Source organism: Plectrocnemia conspersa, unplaced genomic scaffold (genome assembly GCF_051122295.1).
Source record: "Plectrocnemia conspersa isolate PC_06_02 unplaced genomic scaffold, ASM5112229v1 ptg000012l, whole genome shotgun sequence".
Taxonomy (NCBI): Eukaryota; Metazoa; Arthropoda; class Insecta; order Trichoptera; family Polycentropodidae; genus Plectrocnemia; species Plectrocnemia conspersa.
Window position 1 is genome coordinate 8455140 of NW_028277176.1, and position 22361 is coordinate 8477500.

Consider the following 22361-nt stretch of genomic DNA (forward strand, 5'->3'; position numbering starts at 1 on the left):
ATAGGCAGTTTAATTGTGAGGGTCGTAATGAGCCTATCGATCCAAAAGAAAAATATAAGATTGAAGTCTTTTTATATAATTGACATCGCAATCAGTCATCACAATATATATTTTGAATTTTTTTATAATATATATAACTTAAAGGAGATACTTAAGACTGAGCTTTTTAATCATTGTAAGGACTTGGAAAATATTTTAACCGATGGGGAGCCACCTGATATAAACGCAATCAGTTCTATGCACATTAATACAAAAAATTAACATTCATTTATATTTATAACATTAGCATTAAATTTTGGGCCGAATATTAAACATTGCCCATAGAATTTCATTAACTTTGTTTATATCAGTTGCAAGTGGTGAAAGAAATTTTTCCAAATTAAAAATCATCAAAAACTATTTAAGATCCACGATGGCTCAAAAACTAAGTGAATTGGCTATGATTGCCATTTTGTTTTAAATAACCCTAAAATAGATTTTACAAAGAAAGAAGTGAGACAAAAATTTTCCAATTAAAAATACTTTTTTAAATACTATTGTCAATTGTGCTTTTTCAAAACCAAATTTTCAAATACATATTATATTTTGATTACTGTTAGTTTAGTATTATAATTAGTTTTTAACTTTTTTAAATTATTTTTTTATATTATTTTGTGGTTATTTTTCATTACTTTTTAAAGATATTGTTTGTCTGGAACCGAATTCCTCAATAGATTTTTTATTATTGATTTTTAACTTTTTAAATTAATTTTGTTTTTTTTAAATTTATCGATTTTTAAAGATATTGTCTATTGAATTTTTTGAAACCAAAATTTGAAATACATATTGTATTAATATTGTTATTAGTTCTTAACTTTTTTATTCATTTTTTTGTATTACATTTATTATTAAAAATATTGCATTTTTTAAAGATACCAACAAAAATTCGCTGGCAAAAAATCATGTTTTAAAATAATAATATATAAAGAGTGTCAAAAATATTTTTTGCCCAATGAGGCGAAAAATCTGGAAAGATTAGGGTTTAAAATGCATACGTGCACCCAATGCGTCATTTATATTTGCAAGATTTTGAAACGTAATTTCATATTGTTTTTATGATTTAAAAATGCTGCACTTTTATATTCATGTACATAGTTACGACACAATTGTAGAATCCATCGTTTTAACTAATATATTTTTTACCAAAATTCTACATATTAAAATGAGTTGAACATTGTTTCTTTTTCTTTAAAATGAATTAAAGTATAGTTAGTGATTGTTACGATTACTTCACATAAGATTTATTTTTAATTTTTTCTTCTAATTGAATATATTTGTTATAAATAGGTATTTAACTTTGTTACCCCGGTCACACATTTTTAAAAAAATAACCACAAAAGCTTGTTAATGTACGACGGACCTTAAGTAGCGCGTGAGGTAAACAAATCCAATTCAGAAGATAAAAAATATTTCGTTGTGTCGGATTGAAATGACATCACTAGTCAATAATCGCATTTTCTCGAGTTTTCCAATACTGGCGTAACCGAAATTAGAAGAGATCCGGACCTCTTTTATGTCTATCATTTCTAATACGATTTTTCACTTTTACACATACCTCTTGATAACTTGGTTAGGTTAGTCACACTGAGAGAATTGCATTACATGATTCGACAGAACTTCTAGACTAGTTCTGTGTATGCATGTATATTTAGACACGTCGGGTTCATAAAAGCATCACGATAAGCAGCACTAGTCAAACCTACATAATGTGGCGTGTGGTAGAAACCGCGCCAATACATTCCTCCCGGTGTGTAGCAGCAAAGGTCCGAGCCGTCGCATGAAGGACGGTTCGGAACTGTGACAAGGGACAAATCTTCGAGATGCGGCCGCCGCTTCCGAGAGGAGCGCTCAGACTCACAGATGAACGAGAGACGCGCGCGAGTGCACTATGCGGCGATGTTCTGAACTGGTGAAGTTTTCAAGAACTCGGGGTCGAGGTGGTGGTGTCAAAGGTGCACCGGCGCGTGGACAGACAATGGACGCGAATTAGCATAATGAAATTTAGCCGAGCGCGCTTGATGGAGCTTGAAATTTGGCGAAAACACTTCGCCGGCGGGCACGTGTAAGTCAAAAGAAAGAGGTGCTCAACGAGGGAATATTCAGAAAGTAAAGAAAATATTTTTTATCTATATTTCAACCACGAGCTAAATTACATGCATTTGAAGAACCCAGTAACGAGTCTTTTGATTCCAGCACCTTCAACTTTTTCGGCACCAAGCACGCGCGGGATTTCCGATTACTTAATTTTTCCATTTCATAAAGAATTGATATTGATCATAAAACGCATATCAAAGCGAATTTTTTCTTCAATTATTTAATTTTAAATTTTTAGTTTTTAAAGAAATAGACCACTCGCATCTTCTGGGATTAGGATTTGAGACGGCCATTTTAAACACACATTGCAAATAAATTCTTACACGTCACTTAAAATACGTTTGCCTTAAAATGTAATAGTCTACGATAAAAATAAATATAACATTTATAGCAATAAATTTCAAACTGCTTTCGTGAACTTCATTTTTTACATCAAAAGGGATCACAAATAAACCCAGCTTACTGGTCGTTTTTTTTTTTGATAAATTTGTAAAGTTTAAATACTAATTCAATTTAATTAAAGTTGATTTTGATTGATTAGAATTAGAAGTTTCGATACGTTCACCTGATACAACAACTTTGTATTATCACCATTTTAAATCATTAAATATTTTAAATTTATAAAAAAAAATATAAATCTAGAAAAATTTAAAACCTGTTTTTGAATTTAGCTAACCAGTTTCAGGTACTAATTAAATTAAATTAGAATTCAAAATATAAAAACAGTCATATTTACCTGATATCTTTTCGAATCATTCGATGTGAATCGAAAGCAATAAATTACATCAATTAAACATGTCTAAATTTCCTTAAGCGCATTTTGGTTTGAGGAAAGGAAGTGAAAATTTACCTAATCTATGAAGAAAGTTTGGTCATTTATTTTCGATTTACCTGATATAATTAAATTAGGTTATAAGACTAGCCTTTACGTATGAATATATAGCCTAAAAAACGATATGATTTTTTTTTTATTTTCTTTTTAAAAACCCAAATTTGTTTTTTTAAAATAGTGAAATTTGAAAGCCAGTTTTTTCTTAACAGCGATTTTTGAATAAACCTTATATTAAATGACTTAAATTGAAATATTATCTATTGCCGCAAGAATACTAAAATGTATATAACCAGCTATAAAACATAAATATTTTAATCTAAATTAAATTTTAAAATGTCTGACCTTAAAAAACGTAAGGTTTTGAAGGCGTTAGAAGCTTGAAGACTGCTTGAAAATATGAATTATATTAACCCAATATGCAAACATAATTAAATATTAATAATCATATTTTTATTATTTTAAGTTAAAATAAATCTGTTAATCAGATGATTTGGAAATCTGGTGCGTGAAATCAGGACACGTTAAATCTGAATCTAAAATTATTAATGCAACAAAAACAATAAGTGCGCATATGTAATGCTATCGACACTATTTTTATTACATTACATCTCGCAATATATGAATTCCAACATAATATTTAAGTATATATTAAATCTAAGTTTTTTTTAATCTTATGTTGTAACCTGACAGACGTAAGCCCAATGCATTACAACGGAGTAAATCTGTACCAACTGGATAAGTCAATCAGACATAATGTATACAAATAATTATGTGTGCTTTTTAATAATACATAGTGCATTTTTATAAATAAAATTCGAGTCTGCTGCCATGGCTCGTGCCCGCGACCTCTGTGTTACCAGTCTAATGTTACGAAATACGCTCTTCCAACCTTGATTGCTTGTTATGAAGCATACTGTCATAAGTCATATTGATTTGATAGTTTTACGTAGTCGCAAAAAAACTTTTGTGACATACAGACAGGCACAGTAAACAGCCAAAAACTATCGAAACGTATCTTTTTAACATTAATATTTCATTTAATTCAATGACGACAAGCTATCAACAAATATATATTTGAAAAAATGAAAAGATTAATTTCACATAAAAAGTGGAATAGTGTGAACCAAGCTTAAGCAATGAAAGCGACAGGTCTGCTTCTATATTTATAAAATATATATTCACCCAGTCAATTTTATTAATACTCACTAGAGACCACAGAAATTCAGAACGTTTTAAATTTGCACGCGTAGCAATAATTTTTTCGATAAATTGATTAACAGCAACAAAAATATTATAAACGCATAAAAAACAATAAAAATACGTCATAAAAAGTGTTCTCAGAATTACAAAATACATGTTGAATAGAAAAGACCTGATTGCAAAATTTGTTGATTATAAATTATAAATATAACAATAGGGTCGAGAGTTAAATGTATAAAATTATTCACTGTACTCATAATTTAAAAGAAATATAATTTTCACGATAGAAAGCCGCATACCTTAAATTGAGTTTAAAAAAATCTCTAAACAGCAATACTAATTTAACATTAAAATAGTGAAATTCTAAAAAAGCAAAACCGACTGTATTTATAAATGAGTCAATACATGATTTAAGCTTCGGATAATATAATATAAAAGCTTACACGGTTATGCATTTGAATAACAATACACGTTCAAGAAAAAATCCGTGTTATTGTACGTAATATATTAAATTAAATAAATAGATTAGCTTAGCTTTCCATTGACTTTTCAATGGCTACAATAAAAATACTTCATTTTCTATGCGAATTCCGATGACTAACACCAAATTAAAATAACCAAAAAAAACGCTCTCGACTTTCTCTCAAATAAACACAACAACAAAAAACTAAGAAGCGAAAACTAATTCATTTTCATCATTATAATTCATTAATAATACGATTTAAAAAGTGGGTTAGTGGCTCACACTTTTAACATGAATCAGCTGTGCTCAACGAATCATACTCTTAAAGCCTTCAAAATAAATATTTTTAACAATAGGCGAAAAAAATAGTAAGCCCAAATTGAAGTGGATCGACAGTTAAAGCACAACTGTATATGATGATTTTTCAGCGTGTTTTATAGAAACGCATCTTCGGCTTTATCTCCCCTACAATCGCGCGACAATGTCTCTCTCTATTTATATACAAAGATTACATTGAAAGCATTGAAAATAGAACGGAGTCACCGTTTTGCGTACACTCGGTGCATTTGCATTCGTTCACTAGATGTCGTCGGGTGGGTCATTTTGGATTCTTAATACAGTAAACTCAATGGATAAACTTACCCTACTCCTGGGAGTGCATCGGTCGCAAGAGAGCCCCACGAACGGCCTGGAAGGAGCCAGCACCACTCCTTGCTTGTGAGGCACTTCCTTGATTTCATACAGGTTTCCATCGCGAATCTGCAATTTATCAATAGTTAGTGATTTGCTGTATGTAGCACAGATGTTAAACTTGCAATAGATAACAAAATAATCTATTAATCAAAATGGAATGCAAGTATAACACGATTTTAGAAAAGTAGATATCGTTTGCGAATGTAGATAGGAATCTTAATACACACAAAAATAATATAACCAGGTCAGAAGATTGCAGTCACCGTCATTTTTATTTTCATGTTTATGTTTTTATGAGGCGTAAAAATAAATACAAAATTATCTCATTGTTAAATATAACTCAAGTTCAATAAATAATACCGAGCACTCTTAAGTAAATATATTTTTTTTTAATTAGATGATAGAAATGCACATTAACTTGTAGTATATGTACATATAATAAATATTTTTAATTATGTTTAAATATGTTGTACAAAAAAGGTCCGGTTTATTTTGTTAAGTGTAACACATAAACACAAAGAAAGTGTATTTAAATTTGATTTGATAAACATCTCATTTATTTCATCAAATTTACTGGGCTAGTTTTATATGTAACTACATTTCTTGAGCAATTAAAGTCGCTAATGAAATAGTACAGAGCCATAATATTTTACCACGATTAGGTAGATTGGCATTTGAATTAAAATTAACACTTTTTCTGTCACGCTACGACAGAGTTGCTGTCAAATTAGGCTCGTTGGCAAAAAATGGCGTAAATAATTTCTAAGTATCTATTAGCAACATTTAAATGCGAATGAAAAGACAACTAAAACGATTATCGTTGACAATTTTTGACTAGTTAAATTGTAATGTTATCGTTGCGAAGCAATAAAAGGATAAAATAAATTAGGTGCATAGTGAAATTGATAGAAAGTTATTATTCACAAAAATAAAGTAATTCCAATTATAAATAAGAAGATTTCAATAGTGTTTTAGATATCGTCGAATTTATTTTGGCAACAAGAATAACTGGTTAAGTGGCTTTTAAATGAAACGATCAGTACAGGGTCAGTTAATAGTTAACTATAAACGGTTAATAAGGCTCTAATTGCGGCTTAAGTCGTTCATAACAACAATTCAAAACCAATATTTTTTGTGATTTTTGTAAAAAAAATTATAATATTTTATTTTTACCAGGTCAATAAATTATTATTCTCTGTTGAAATATTAACATTCGATTTAAATATAACTTTGATAAATGTTAGTTATTAAATGATCAGTAATTAAATGATACATTTATAATTTAATTAAAAGTTGCTATTTTAACTGAAAATGTAAATATGCGTTGCTAGAAATAGAATTAAATGGCTCCATTATAAACAAATGTAAAAATGTTAGTAAAAAACTGTCAGAATTGTTGCTATATACAGTACTGTGCAAAAAAAAGGAGGCCACTAGATCCGGTATCTTTATTTGAATAATAACATTTAACAACCGATTTTTTTCGTTGTCAAACAATCAATATATATATATTTAAAGAATGACTCTCCCATCGATTTTTCTGTAAGTAACGGGTTACTTACAGAAAAGAGCATTTAATTATTTGTTATTAAAAAAAATATTATTTTTTAAAAGGTTTCATTTGCTTTCGTATCCTCTTTATTTCAACAACGCGTAGAGATCTGAATATCATTTTGTAGCTGCAATCAGTGGCGTTTCGTTTATTCTTAAATTGTAATGTAATTATATATGAAAGATAATGGATCAAGACATCGAAAATAAACTATATTTGTATTTCGTTCTATGGATGATTCACCACTGAGTGCAATTATTATATATAAAAGGCATTTTGACAAAAAAATGTACTGGTCTGATTTTTTGCATTTTTATATTCACACATTTTTTGTATTAAAAAATTTGAAAAAACTGGTTCAGTGGAAGAACAAAAAAAAGCCGAAAAATAATATTTGGTAATTCATAGTTTAACCTTTTTATGTTTTAGTCTCAAACGATTTGCCTAGCATATGCAAAAAATCGCAAACGTTCTCGACAAATTTTGTAATTATAATAAAAGCCGTTATGTGTGATTTACAAAATTAAAAGGTTTTTTTTGTGTATTCTCAGTAATGTAAAGTAACACGAGTGGATAATATCTAAATATTGCAACAATAAAAGAAATAATGAAATAAAATCTGTCAACAAATTGATTCAATTTAAAATAAACTTGTACAGTTGAATAAAACGAAGAGTACGAGAGGCCTAAAAAGGTTGATTATGATTCAGCCAAGTATTTAAAAATCAAAAGTTTAACCTTCTTATTAGTCCTAGACGATTTGGCCTTCCATATGTGATTTTTTTACAAAAAATTACGTTTTATGCAATTTTACCAAATACTATGCGATTTAAAATTCAAAACTTTTTTGTGTATTGCAAACGATGTGTAATTTATTAAGAGCGAATAATATCTAAATGTTTAAACAGCAAAAAATATTTAATTTAATAAAAAAAGTTTGTTGTAAAAAACACTTTTCCATACATTTTTCATTAAAAAAATCCATGATGCTAGTTACCAGATGATGGAATTAGTACAAATACTAGTACAAGGTACTCAGTCACGCAGATTACTATAAGTATTATTGTTATTTTATTTTTTGTAAGCAATGGAAATGGTTATGAAGCAGTATTGTGCATTTAATATGTCTGTATGCTATTGCACCTGAGTTTGTTTTGGTTTTGTCAAAGCCTTACTGAACATTTTTCCAAAGTTATCGACCATTTAAGACAAAAGTACTTGAAACTAACCATATTTAATAAATAATATTAATGAATGTTAAAAACTGCTACTATAACTAACCATATATTTAAAATTAACTGACAATTTAATTTGCTGCCATTCATTAACATAACAAATAATATAAATACAGAACCATTAATAATTTCTAAGTAAAATCACACAAAATTAGCTACGATATATAGTTATTTATAAAGTTAAGTTCTTGATATTTATATATAATATATATATGGATATGATTTTTTAAATAAAAAAGTGAGATTTTTTATCTAATCAATTTGCTGTGTATATTTTTTTGTTAACATGTATTGTTTACGGAATTATTTCGTCATAATTTTATTTCATAACAGTTTTATCCACATAGACTAAATTATCAGATTTATACATTTGTAAGATTATTCGCTATTTTAAAATCTGTTATTAATTATTTTTCAGCTCGTATAGTACTTTGTTGACTAATTGATTATATTAAATGGCAAAATGTATAATACATATACATTTTTTTTGTTATATGCAACCACAGTAAACGTTAAGGAACATATATAAAAAAATCCGCCTCTAATATACGACAACATTTACTAACATTTGGATCTAATTTGAATTTATATCAATCTATATCATAAAAATATGTTGTTAATATTCTCTTACTAGGCCTTACCTTCAAAATATGTTTAACCAATTGTACTATTAAAAGAAAAACCATTGCAAATATCTAGAACCGGGCCATATACATCAGAGGCAATTAACATATGTATGTACATCAATCGAGGTGAAGAAAATGACAACATTTAAAGTAGATACAATATGTTACCATAAAATCATGTGATTTGAAACAAAACTAATTCCTCACTCTTTTTATCTAAGTAACAGTTGTCATTATCAACACGGAAAAAGAACAAAAAGTCGTTCTTCTATCAAATGCACAAATTTCACAATCACATCTACATTAGCAACAACAACAAAAACAAAACACAAAACTGACCGCTTTGGCGGAGAACTTCTCGACGCTCTTGTGCCTCTTGAGGGCCAAGTGCCTCGCGTTGTTGAGAGACGCTGTCCTCTGCTCCACGGAGTTCCCTCCATCGCGCTCATCAGCCAGCGAAGAGGGCTTCCTCCAGCCGGCGTAGCCCCACGACTCCTGGATGCGCGTCGATATAACGTCTACCATGGTGTTGGCTCTGCGGAACAATTTACAAGTAGTACTAGAGTGATGACATGGCAGTCGGCGTGGGCAACAGAGGTGCTGCCAACGGTTCCATCCGAGCCGGACTGAGCAAGACGGGCATTTTTAACGCCACACTTGGAAATCTCGCGATTGCGGTCAGCCGAGTGTGCGGCGGCGTTTGCAACCAAGTACCGCGGCCGACCGACCTTGACCGCGTCGGGAGGGTGATACCCCTGCTAGGAAACCGTTCGGATAGCACGAGCTGTTAGACACGATAGATCCATGGTGTGTGTACATTGCGCAATAATTCGAACCGCGAGATCGTAAACCATCAATCTATTCATATAATGTAGACTAGTTGTAACGAAGGTGAACCGGTGCTGAATGGAAATATGTAAAAATCAGGTTTATAACCCCTGCAAGCATATAAATACATGATAAAGCTGTCTTGCGAGTTTTGCGTTTTTTCAATCGATCTTCTATACCTCACTAAATCCCACAACGTTTTTTTTTTTTTTTCGGATATGTGTGCGGATTTACCAAATCGAGCGAGCATCGAAAGGTCTGGATCAGAGACAAGTGAGCCGAATTGAAATTTCATTGCTTTTACATATATTTCATGACTTGAAAACTAGTGTACAATTTAGCCTAAATATTCAACAAAAAATAACGTTAAATATTAAGACCCGCGGGCCAAATACAGCACAGCAACAAATTAAATGTTCAGAATTTAAATCAACTTTAGGTCAGAATAAAAATCAAAACTCGGTCAGAATTTTATAAACAGCCAGGTTATAATTAAATTATTCAGGGCCAGAATAAATATCAATTGGCTAGAAAAAAAATAGCATACGGTCAGAATAAAGATATAGGACGATCGTGTGAATTTAAAAAATATTATAAAATAAATTATTTATTTTAGAAATATCTCGCTCGCAACTGCTGGGACACGTTAGGTGCGAGCGAGCGGAAGAGAGCATTGGTCAGAACAGTGAACACCCCATGAATAACTTTAAACAATCTATTTAATTGTAAGTAGGACGCGAATGGATTCAGAGACAAACGAAGCGGGAATAACGACAGCAGCGGCTGAAAGCACGCTTGGCTTGTTGTGTTGACATATGACAATGTTGCAAACGCAACCAAACAAATCGGCACTAAAACACATTGATAATGTGCTGACCATTCATCAACATAAAACCGACCTCGTATCTAAAATTCAGATCATATAATAAAAATACTGGCTATTATTTATAAATACTAAAAAATAATTCTTACCATTTAATATATATTTTGAACAGTCCAATTTATATACTAACCATTTAATATAAATTCTGCCCTTCTTATTATTATTCTGCCCTTTTAATATAAATTCTGACCCAAAAATACAAGCCTTTAAAAAATGTTTCCCGACAAAAGAAACAATATCCTAAAGCAAGTAGATGCAGCTTTTTGAACCGCAAAGTTTTCTTTAATTTTTGTACTCATCGAAATATCCAGAAAAGGTGAATTATATACGCACGCCTGAGACAATTAAATCATGGATCATTCGAATTGTGCTGTCAATTAGATCACCAGATCATATGCGATTAATTATAACATTGGTAACTATCGCGATAGATCAGTGGTATAAGTCAATGACTAATATCTAAAAAAAAAACAGAATTCGAACTGTTTTTCAACTTCAATTGTGATTATTATACATTTTTAATTCCGATCGATCATTACATATTAGGTTTTCCTAGATTTTCCTTAGCTCACTGATGAATAAATGAAACGAAACCGAGTTAGGTTCTGTATAATTACATATTGATTGCAATCTGCAATAGTTTAAAATTAAATTAATAAAATTCATGTCACTAATTTACAGACTTGATTTCAATATCTCACTGCTTAATAGTTATTATTGTAACGTATTGGGCTAGCGCCTCTATTATAAAACATAATCGGGGGGATTCCTAAAGGGTCCAACCTGGGCCCTCTGCTCTTTATGTTATTTATTAATGACATAAATAAGGCAGTCACAAATTCAAGTTTTCTTCTGTACGCAGATGATTTAAAATTGTATAAATGCATTCTAAAAAAACTAAAAAGCGAAGAGAGTCTAAATCACTCTCTACAGAGTGATTTAGACTCTCTTCGCTTCGGTTAACCGTCTGCCCTTTAGTGTCGAAAAGTGCATTATTGTGTCATTTTCTCGATCCCGTTCGCCATAAGTTTATTCCTACGATCTTCCACTACGAAACTTCAACTAAAGATCTCGGAATCACTTTTGAGAGCAAGTGGAAGTTCTCTCTACACATACACGACGTCTGTGATAAATCTTCCAAGATGCTCGGCTTTGTTATGAGGAACACCTTTCACTTTGACGATCCGTCAGTTATTCACGTCCTCTATGACAACTTAGTTCGTAGCATTCTTGAATCGGGATCTATAATTTGGAATCCCAGAATAACCAAATACTCCCTTTTAGTCGAAAAGATTCAAAAATAGTTTTTAAGATACCTTTATAAATGGTTATTATTCGTTCTTATATACGATTTTCTAAGTTGTCGCAGAAAGCTGTATATCGCTAAGAATTTCTTCCAATTACTGAAGGGTGCTGTCGACAATCCAGTTATTCTCGACGAATTCCAGTTTTGGGTAACATAACGTTTTCGAGAATCACGTCCTCTTTTGATGACTGTTGGGGCTAGGACTGTTGGGGCACTTGCCGACTCGCCTATGGCTGTGGCCACTCGGCTCCTTAATACGCTAGTATTGCACATTGACCTATTTAAAGTCAGCTACGAGGAGCTGGTCCAGTTCGTATCATTTTGATATTTTTTTTTGTTTGTTTCTTTATATATATATTATTTTAATTATATATATATATATATAGTTTTGTGTATTGAAATAATACAATTATTGTTTTCGACCATCGTGACGCATTGGGGTAATCTGTCAGGTTACGATGGTCTTAATTTAATTTAAATAAATAATATGCGCTATTAGGTTAGCGGTTAAGAAATATAATTTTTATTATCAAATTCATGTAAAAGCTTTTGAATTTAATTGCAAGAGAAATTGTTTATTTATTTATGTAATGCAAATCTTAACAGGTGCTAATCGAATGCATTACAACTTCAAGTGCGGTTTAATTATTGTAGCACAGTGCATCACAGGCAAACCATGTCATAATTTCTAGTTTGTTGTTTAATATAAACATTGCCAAACTTGTTATCATAGATATGATTAATTCGCTTGTACTTTCTGAATTATGAAATACTAAAATCACATGAAACCTTGTCATATTAAATTTTGTGAAAATTGCTACTAAGGCTACCTTAAATTACAGTCATCACTAATGACTGAGTTTTATATATTCATATCGTAACCTAATCGATTCGCTACTCTGCGCGCTAATGACAATATAAGTATTTCCACAATTATTGCTTTTTTTACCACCCTCAAAAAATAACATTTACAATACATTTAACAAGAGGCGAAAAACAACAAATCACGCACGAAAGTTATAATCTTGATATGGAAACGAAAACAATGGCAATGGCGCAATCGTCCATCGATTCATGACCGATAACGAAACAATCGCACTATCTACGCAATACAAAGTTGAAAGTTCGACATTTGCTTTCAGACAGAATCACAAGTTTTATACACAATTTAACTTGTTTTCCTTACAAAACAAAAAGTTTGGTTATTGTGATGATCGGCTATAAAACGTTTCAATAGATTTAAACATAATAAAATAAGACAATGACACAAATAGGTCAGTCAATGCCGAGGCCAAAAAACAGGACATGTTCAACAATAGCGACGGTTTTCGCAAGGACTGCATCATTATCAGCAAACAAAACACGTAGTGAGCAATTTCAATTTTAACAGTTTTTTAATATAATAATATTTAACTAAAAAATAACTTACACAACATAAGTAAATAAAAATATGTAAAATAACATTCTTGTGATAGCGACTGACTCTTCAGGTTTATTACGAATCTCAAGATCGCCTAAGTATAAATAATTCAAAGCTACTAAAAACCAGTTATATTAAATTACAAACTAAAAATAAGAGAAAGATTAAACAGACTTGAATAATCAATATTTTCAAATGTGCAAAATGCACTGATATTTTATCAATATATTGTAGAAATCAGGGTTAAAGGTGAGATTTACACGTGTCATTAATAATATCAGAAAAACAAATTTTATAACAAGCAAGAGCACTTGCATCGCACTGGGCCAAATCTCGACAGTCAATTTAGTGTTTTATAATAGTGTCATATTATTAATTATTGACAAATTATTTCTCTAAGTTAATCTAACGGCATCTCGGTAACACCCATAATAGTTGCGACGAAATTATATCTTATATAACTAATTGATTTTGTCCCTTAGAATGCAACAAAAAAATTTAGCCCGCCACGTAAACATTGTGTTTCCAAGCGAACGTCTATTGCACTTGTATAAAAACCTTACTTGAACAAAAGTAAGAGTCGGTGCCAAAATATCTCTGCCGAACAAATTGGTGGCAAATGCGAATGAATGCAATGGTATTACACAATCATAAGCAACAAATACACAATAAATTGACAACTGTGATGCATCAGGATATTCGTAGAAGAGTTGTAGCAAATATTTTAGATAAATCTGATTTTTTTTACCCATGTATAAATAAATTCAGAGGCACGCACTCTTTTTCTGTTATAGGTTCAAAATAAGATAATAACAAAAAGCTGGTTTCTTCTCGAATCACAGACATTGGTCAAAGGACCGAGTGCAGAATTGTGGGCAAATAATTGCCAATATTTCGTAATTTCGCAATGTATTTCATATTTGTAGAAACGCTACTATTCATAATGAAATAATATTAATATTAAATAATAAATAAGAACATTTTGCTAAAAATTAAAATTTTTAGTATTTTTATATACAGATGTATAACTGATTTGTTATCCGTTGCGTACAGTACTTGGGCTTTACGAGTCCAACCCTATGGGCGGGTACCCAGCTTGTGACGGCCCACCCGCCGTAGTACTACGGAGTTTCATTAGTATTTCTCCCGAGCGTACGGGGAGATGTGCTCTCTGTATTGCTTTGCACTGCATGCATTTTGTATCATCCTTGTCACAACACCACCCCCCTGATCTTCGAGGGATGTATATGTTGCCTCAGTCGCAGCCTTGGCCCTCGGTTCCCCTCAGGGCCGAGCCTTTTGGCCCTGCTTGAGTTACTCTGCTATGGTTTGTTCGTCATTAGTAGTGCCTTGCGCCCTACCTCGGACGGCCAGACCGAAAGTTCACTTCCCCTCAAGGGTTTGAGTTTTAACCTCAAGATGGGTCCCACTCTCTCCCACACTATAATCGGCAAACTCCAGCGTGTTGTCGACTGGCGCTGATTTTTTATATACAGTGGGTATCAGTAGTTTATATTTAATTTCATATTTAAAAAAATAGCTTCACACAGAAATCATTCTGATTTGTGCGGTCAGTTCCTTTCAAAATTATAATTTTTCCATCAAAAAATAAATGGGTAGGATATATCAGTTAATAAAATAAATATTATAAAAAGCGCTATGGTATCAGTTCGTTCGTATACAAATATGACGATAGTTCAACCTTTTACCAAAAAAGTAAAATAAATGGATAAAATATGATGGACATTCAAAAAGTAAAAATATAATAGAAAAATATTCGGTTGAAAGCACTACCCTTTTTAATTTATGTTTAAAATGTCTGCGGCAATTCCTAATCCTGCCAAGTGCGAGATTCGTTTAGATCGTGCGAAAGGATTAACTACCGCTGAAATTCATTGCAATCTTCCTTGAACAATGGTGTCTTTAATTAGAAACAGGAAGAAGTGACTTCTTGATGAATAACAGAGCGGAAGGCCATCCGTTGTCACTGATGTACTCGTTAAAAAATCGTTTTGAAATGCGTTTAAGATTGACAAATTTTAATAAGTGTATTTATATATAAATAGCAATCTTAAACTTTGTATCGAATATCCCTCGCATGTGTGTATAAGACCTAGTAATACGATACGTATATTTTTAATACGAATTAAAATACCTGGTCACATTGTTGTACTTTGAACAAGATTCTATAACAATACAAACATTTTTTCTAAATCGAAATTAAAATTACATGTTTGTATGTTGCGTCATTCGTATCAGATAAAAAAAACTCGAACAGATCAAGATCAACATCAATGATAAATTAGCGATAAAATTGTTTTGAGATACAAGGGAAAATAACCGATACATGTTTGCAAAAGTTCACGAAACTAAAGATACGATAACATGTATGGAAGATCAAAGGTTTTAGATTTGTAATAATATAGCATATGATAATAAAAGTGCATCGCTAGATATTTGCGTCAATATATTATAATAAATGGAATTATTTTGCATCGATCGTGCATGCGTTCAGCGCGTGCAATTTAAAACATTAAATCTGTATTTATATCATTAAAATTAAATTAAAATAACGACATATCATCAACAACACGTTCACAGTAATAAAATTAGATAATGCTGGAAGAAAAATAAGTATTGGATATATAACTTAAAACAACGACATATAATATTCGATTTTAAATACACAGATTGCTAATATTTTTTTTTTTTAATTTTACCACAAAAACGCTGTTATCTCATGAACCATCAATGCTTAAAACATAAAAAACAAGTTCATCAAGTCCTCACATCGATGAAAAAGGCTTAATGTATTTTTATTTTAAGTATTATTAATTTTAGATATACCTATATTTAAAATATCATTCATATCTGTAAGATAAACACACGTGTATTGAATAAAAAAATTAACGAACAAATCAATTTAAAAATTGATAATAATATAACGATGCTATCATATAATATGTAGTATGTACACATGTGTGTATTATATGTAAATAATAAAGTAAATAAAAATTGTTAATATACATATATTATTATGTATGGACATTTTACCTCACAAGTAGGGTTTCTCTTCCGGACCCCGGGATCCCAGTTTTCCATGCGGAACCAAATCTTACATCGAAAAGGATTCATTCGGCTGAAAAGACCACAATATGTTCGAAATAAAACCTTTGGAGAAATTGTATCAAAAATAAATTGTGTTAGTATTTATTCAATTCATGCGATTACAAAGTGTATTTATAAGGAATTCGAAAACATGATAAAAGTATGGATGTAATCACACAAAATTGTAATAAAACATCTCAGAATTAGCATAAGCAATATCACACGGAGTAAAATGATAATATGCGTTTTGAAAAGCTCTAATTTGGGAATGTAGTATCAGGAATTATTGCAGCAGAAAATAAAACCTAAGCATAAATAATAATATAACGTGCTTTAGTTATAATAAAATTTGGGTGAAAGGGCGGCATTTTAATGCTCATATACTTTGTTCAGAAATCACAAACAGTAGGCAGCATTTAACAAAAGCATATAATTGTTCCGCTTTCGCGGTGATACACTTTTAAACTATTTCATTATTTTACTGATACGGACGTATCGTCAAGTCTGGGTATCGGTGACATCTATATTAATTATAAATTATTATGTGCTATACAATTTATAATCAATAGATGTTACTGCAGCTGAGGCCGGTTTTTTTAATAATAGCGCATTTTTTATAAATAAAAATTTGAGTGCCACTGCCGGAGCTCGAACCCGCAACCTCAGAATTACTAGTCTGAGATGTTACGGACTACGTCGTCCTTATCTTTCTTATAATATAATATTAAGTATTTTTTTCTGTTTATATTATATAAATTATGTATGTTTAATTAAAATTTGTTTGATGTAAAAATTAGCTATTAAGCTAAATAAATAAAAAAAATACTTATAAATCAAATATTAACAAAAGAAATTGCTTCACTAACTGCGATTTCTGAATTGTTCATATATTACATTTAGTAACATGATATTTAGAATTTATCGATGATCATGACGATATCCTAGCAAATTTTTAAACTGCTCACAAAGTATCGGTATACAATTGTATTCAAAAGAGCTTTGTCGGCTCTCGGCTTCGTACAAAGTTAGCTGATAGTATTATCAGTTATTTTAAATTATTGTATATTAAAATATGTATAAAATAGACATATTATATAAATTTTACCGATCTATTAAAATAAAATAATGTAACATTCACATTTATTATGTAGTTCTAAGGGAGTCAATGTACCAACCAAAATGTTCAAGATATTCAGGCTATTTTTAAATATACTATAAAATTTAGAGCAAACCAATCAAATTGAATTCACTATAAAATAGATCAATCTTTGAAACGCAACCTCAACGAACTCTAATCCGATACTAACCACTGATCTATTGATTGATTGGTCGTCGTCAGAACCACTAACTTTCACTTCGGATTCTAAGATCAATTATATAGTTCATCGAATCAATGACAATTAAGTATCACGGAACGACAGCGTTATGGACTATTAACAACTAAATAACTCATTTTTGCAAATAATATATATCAATAATAGATAATTGAAATAAAAGCGTGAGAATATTATTGTTGTATTTTATAAACAGTGTATTATTTTTAGATATATGTATGTAGTGTTTCTTATATAAATTATTTATAATATTCGGCATTATATTCATTGACATTTTAGTATAACTGTACTATTTTTATGAATGATAAAATTTGATTCCGTTGCTATTAAACGAGCCCGGCACCGTACACATCACTATATTTGAGCCACAATTATTTAATTTAAATCGCCAGTTTTTTTCTGACGAGTACCGTACTGTATGCACATGTCTTTCAGTAATTCAATAATGATTCACTTTCACGATTATTGCGCCAATTGAACAATTCGCCAACGTTTGTTGGTCTTTTGTCGTACGATCATCGAAACACAAAGCGACATTCATATTGAATTAAATCCGAACCTAACCTAGCCTAATTGTTTATTTATTAGTCGAAAATAATTACATGGAAGTATAGATAACCTAACCGACAAATTAGATTCGCGTTTATTAAATTATTTTGATTAATGCGATGCAAAGTACACAACTTTCATTGTGAACAGATATCGCGAACTTTGGAATTGTGCGAAATATTCATTCGTCGACCTTCAATATGCAAAAATATGTATATTATAAAATAAACAATGGTCAAAAGTACTAACTTATACTTGTAGAACCAGTACATCAGCCCGCTGAGAAAGATCATCGGCAGTAGCGAGAGCATGTTGACGTTTTATAACACACACACACTTAGTTTTATGTACAGAATCAGCTGATCGGCTGTCACTTTGTTTAAGTTTTAATTAACTAACAATGCTAATCAATAGCGCTCCAGGAGTACATCGATGTCGCTCGTCCGAATCTCATGGAGCCATTGGATCCACTGTCATAAGCACACAATTGTCAACAGTAATAATGCGGCTGAGATAGCGATGTGCGCTGATAACACAACAAAAACAGTAACGATTCGTCACCGTCATCACCGACATCTGTGTAGATAGATGGGAGAGGTTGCGCCAATCGGAGATAGATGAAATAGAAGTAACATCAAATGACTTTTTAGACCATATACGCAACAGGTAGCACATGTACCAGAGAAAAACAATCGACTTCCGAAAACAGTTGCCAGCTCGATAAGCAATATATCTCTTGGTTCAAAATCCAAATATAAGATCTAGGATAACATTATTCCTGACTTACTGATCAATCCGCGGATAAAGCTGACAGAATAATGAAGTTTTAATGATTTCGCTAAATCGCTTCCATCTTGTTATTTTAATAATAAATGATCAATGTCACATGATTATTTCATATTTAGAATAATAATAAATAAAAACCTAAATTTATAATTTCATATAATCAATAATAATAAAGAGCAAAAAATCATCCGCTCAATTATTATTGAGGTCAACGTCTCGGCTTTTTTATTTTCGTGCGAACATATGTAATGTATAAAAATAAAGATAATATATAAATATTATGAAATTGAAGAGCTTAAAATTATCTTCTTTGCTCGGTTACCGTAAAAATAAATAATATGTTAAAGGCTTATATGTTGTATTTATTTTTATAAATACCAAAAATTAAAAATAAATAATATGTTAAAGGCTTATATGTTGTATTTATTTTTATAAATACCAAAAATTTAATTTATTATAATTTGCCATAATACATGTAAAACAAATAAACAGTATAAACTGCCTAGAAAGAAAAGCTAATAAAAAGTCTGCCCCTCCCCCTCCTTCTACCATTCAACGTCTCAGAAAGTAAAAAAAAATATTTATCACATGCATTAATATATGAAACACCCAATTCCTTTTATAAGACATGTTACGCAGACAATAATAAAAAGACTGGTTCCACCCCGAATCATCGCATTGGTAAGACATTGAACTTCTCTTATTTCCCAATATTAAGGCAAACAAGGTCGTACTGAATCACTTCCGTTAAAAAATTTAGATTTGTTTTTGTCTAGAACCATCACTTCACATTCGACTTATATAATAAGATAAAATAAAGTTCAGACAATTCTTATAAAACCGATGAAAAAATCTGCTTTCCTTCGATCTGTCGATCGGATCGAGTTAGATCATCTGAATCCCAAGCGTTTAACCATATCTTCGAGACGACTAAAAGATTTCATGACGCGGTACTACGACGAGAACTATATTTATTTTTTCACAAATTGTACGGCCAATGTCAAAAACAATTTAAAACTGCACTTAATAAAAAAATATTTACTACCGTTTTTTAATGGGTGTAAAATAATAAAATAATGAATTTTATATTAATAGTAAATCTGTATTACTTATAAAGAAAACAATATTATTATTGGTACTAGACAGAATCGATTCAAAAAAGTTTAGAAGCAGTTTATAAATCGAATTCCATGTACAGCTGAGGGCAATTGAAAGTTTCATAGACAATATTTCACAAATTCTATTTTTAAAATGTATTCTTTCCTTAAAATTTGTTCCATTGTATTTTTTATGATGTGGTAATAATTCACAAGATATTTTAACTTGTAAAGCCTCCTCAGTTGCACGTTAGCCTCGGTTATGTAAAGACAAACCCAAAATCATGGAGAGATCTAAACAAATGTCGAAAACGGTAAAATCTAATATAATTGCTGATCTCTAAAAAAAGTTTCAATTCTAGAGATAGCACGAAGAGTGGGATTTAGTGGTCCTGCTATTCGAAAATGTGTTAAAAAATATCGTGAAACAGAAATTCTAGAGAGGGTGCAAGGGCGTGGTCGGAAGCGTAAAGACTTGAGAAGACCGCAGAATAAAGGATATCATAAAAAAATATAGATTCAAAACTGCTGCTGAACTACAAACAGAATTGCATTCTACTTCAAAATTGAATATTTCGAAACGGACAGTGAGTAGACGTTTGGTTAAAGCTGGATTTAAAGCGCGAAACACAATGAAAAAACACTATTTATTGAGAAAATGAAAAATAATCGTCTCGAATGAGATAAAGCTCATCGCCATTGGACTGTCGAAGATTGGAGAAGAGTGACTTTCTCCGACGAATCCAAATTTAATCTGTTTGGAGCAGATTGTAAATGACTGTGCGCCGTAGAATAAGCGAAAGATTTCATCCCTTATGCATTAATCGATTCATCAAACACTCGCCCTATGTGATGATCTGGGGGTACATGACAGCTTATGGATTGGGCATGAATGCAAAAATACATAAATTGGTTGTATAAAACGACTTTATTCCAACCCTTGAAGAACTTTCCCAACATACTGCTGAACCCATTATGCAAGACGATTCTGCGCCATGCCATGGAGCTCGTTCTCTGAGTCTAATTACAGTTATTACATTTAAACTTGCACTAAATTAATCCTCTATATATAGATTACACAATTCAGAGCTAATTCGAATCACAGCATTAACATAAAAAATTTAGCCGAGCAGAAAAAACGTATCATGGACGTGTGGGAAGAAGAGATCGATCTTAAAATAATTTAAAATCTGTATTTATCGATGCCAGGCAAAATACAAGAATTTATTTTAAAAAAAGGTGAAATTACGTCAAAATAATTTTGTTAATATGTTATAAAAGTGTTTTATTTACAAGCTTCTAATTTTTAAATGTCCTCGATATTGCTTTCTATGAATAGAACCAAAAAAAAGGTCGCGCGCACGTGTTGAGTTGGAGGCTCGCCACTATGCACTTGCTGGGGCGACGAAAAAAATACACGTTTCCCTGAATTGACGTAATTATACACTCCTAATTTTGCAATAATCGTATTTTTTACTAGTATTAACGGAAAACGAAAGTTAACAATTATAGTTATCGATTAAAAATTCAAAAACGTGTAAAAAATGCATCAAAGTTGAAAAAATAATCAAAATACGTGTAAGATCCGCCATGTCAACTTTCAAGTGATCATAGCTGTATAATACAAAATAATTTATTCATCTTTTTTTAATTTACTCAGTTGATTTTTCAACAGTTATAATTATATTTTAATTACTAACAAATATGTTTAATAAATTTCTGGTTAGATTTATATACATGTATTGCTACATTTTAACATAATATAGTATACACACATTCATACGTATATTATGGCAAAAAAAAAACAATGACGAAATATGTAGTTCAATACCTCTATATAATAATTTATTATATGCGTTATCAAAGAACTTCACATTATCATAACGTTTGAGTAAAAAACTCAACAATTACATCAGCATATTAAAAAAAGTAGAAAAATTGTGATAAATTACTTCCCATCATACTGCAATTACAGTGACAATATGTTAAAAAGTGGAAATGGCAATTGTGGTCCAAAACAATTTGAATGAAAAAACGCGTCGAAGTAAAAGTACGAATATACATAAAACAATGGAACGGGCATCAGATTAGCATACAAATAACTAAAATGTAAAACAACAACGAAAAAAACAATGAAAATCACAGGACTTATCGCATATCGCATAAAGTATTTTTTATTAAAATCGATTAAAAACAAGATGACAATAATTGTATAAAAATAATCCCACAAAGAGAACAACGATACGAGCGTCATTTCGTTATCCACGAGCTTAGCCAATGTCAAGCTGTTATCAGCAAAGGTTATAGCAATTTATC

General features: G+C 30.9%; 1 protein-coding gene across 7 annotated transcripts in view; it reads right to left on the reverse strand.

The window, feature by feature from the left end:
• Positions 1 to 22361, reverse strand: part of mino (glycerol-3-phosphate acyltransferase mino) — a 43085-nt gene that overhangs the window by 6854 nt on the left and 13870 nt on the right. For 2 of the 7 annotated variants that reach the window (XM_088200643.1, XM_088200644.1), the window contains exons 2-4: positions 16226 to 16310; positions 9074 to 9269; positions 5271 to 5387 (exon numbers count right to left, since the gene is read on the reverse strand). In XM_088200643.1, the coding sequence (XP_088056769.1) occupies positions 5271 to 5387; positions 9074 to 9259 (303 nt within the window). In that variant the 5' untranslated portion in view covers positions 9260 to 9269; positions 16226 to 16310. Of the gene's footprint in view, positions 1 to 5270; positions 5388 to 9073; positions 9270 to 16225; positions 16311 to 18411; positions 18635 to 22361 lie in introns of those variants that run through there. The other 5 variants (XM_088200638.1, XM_088200639.1, XM_088200642.1 and 2 more) reach the window with 3 other exon arrangements.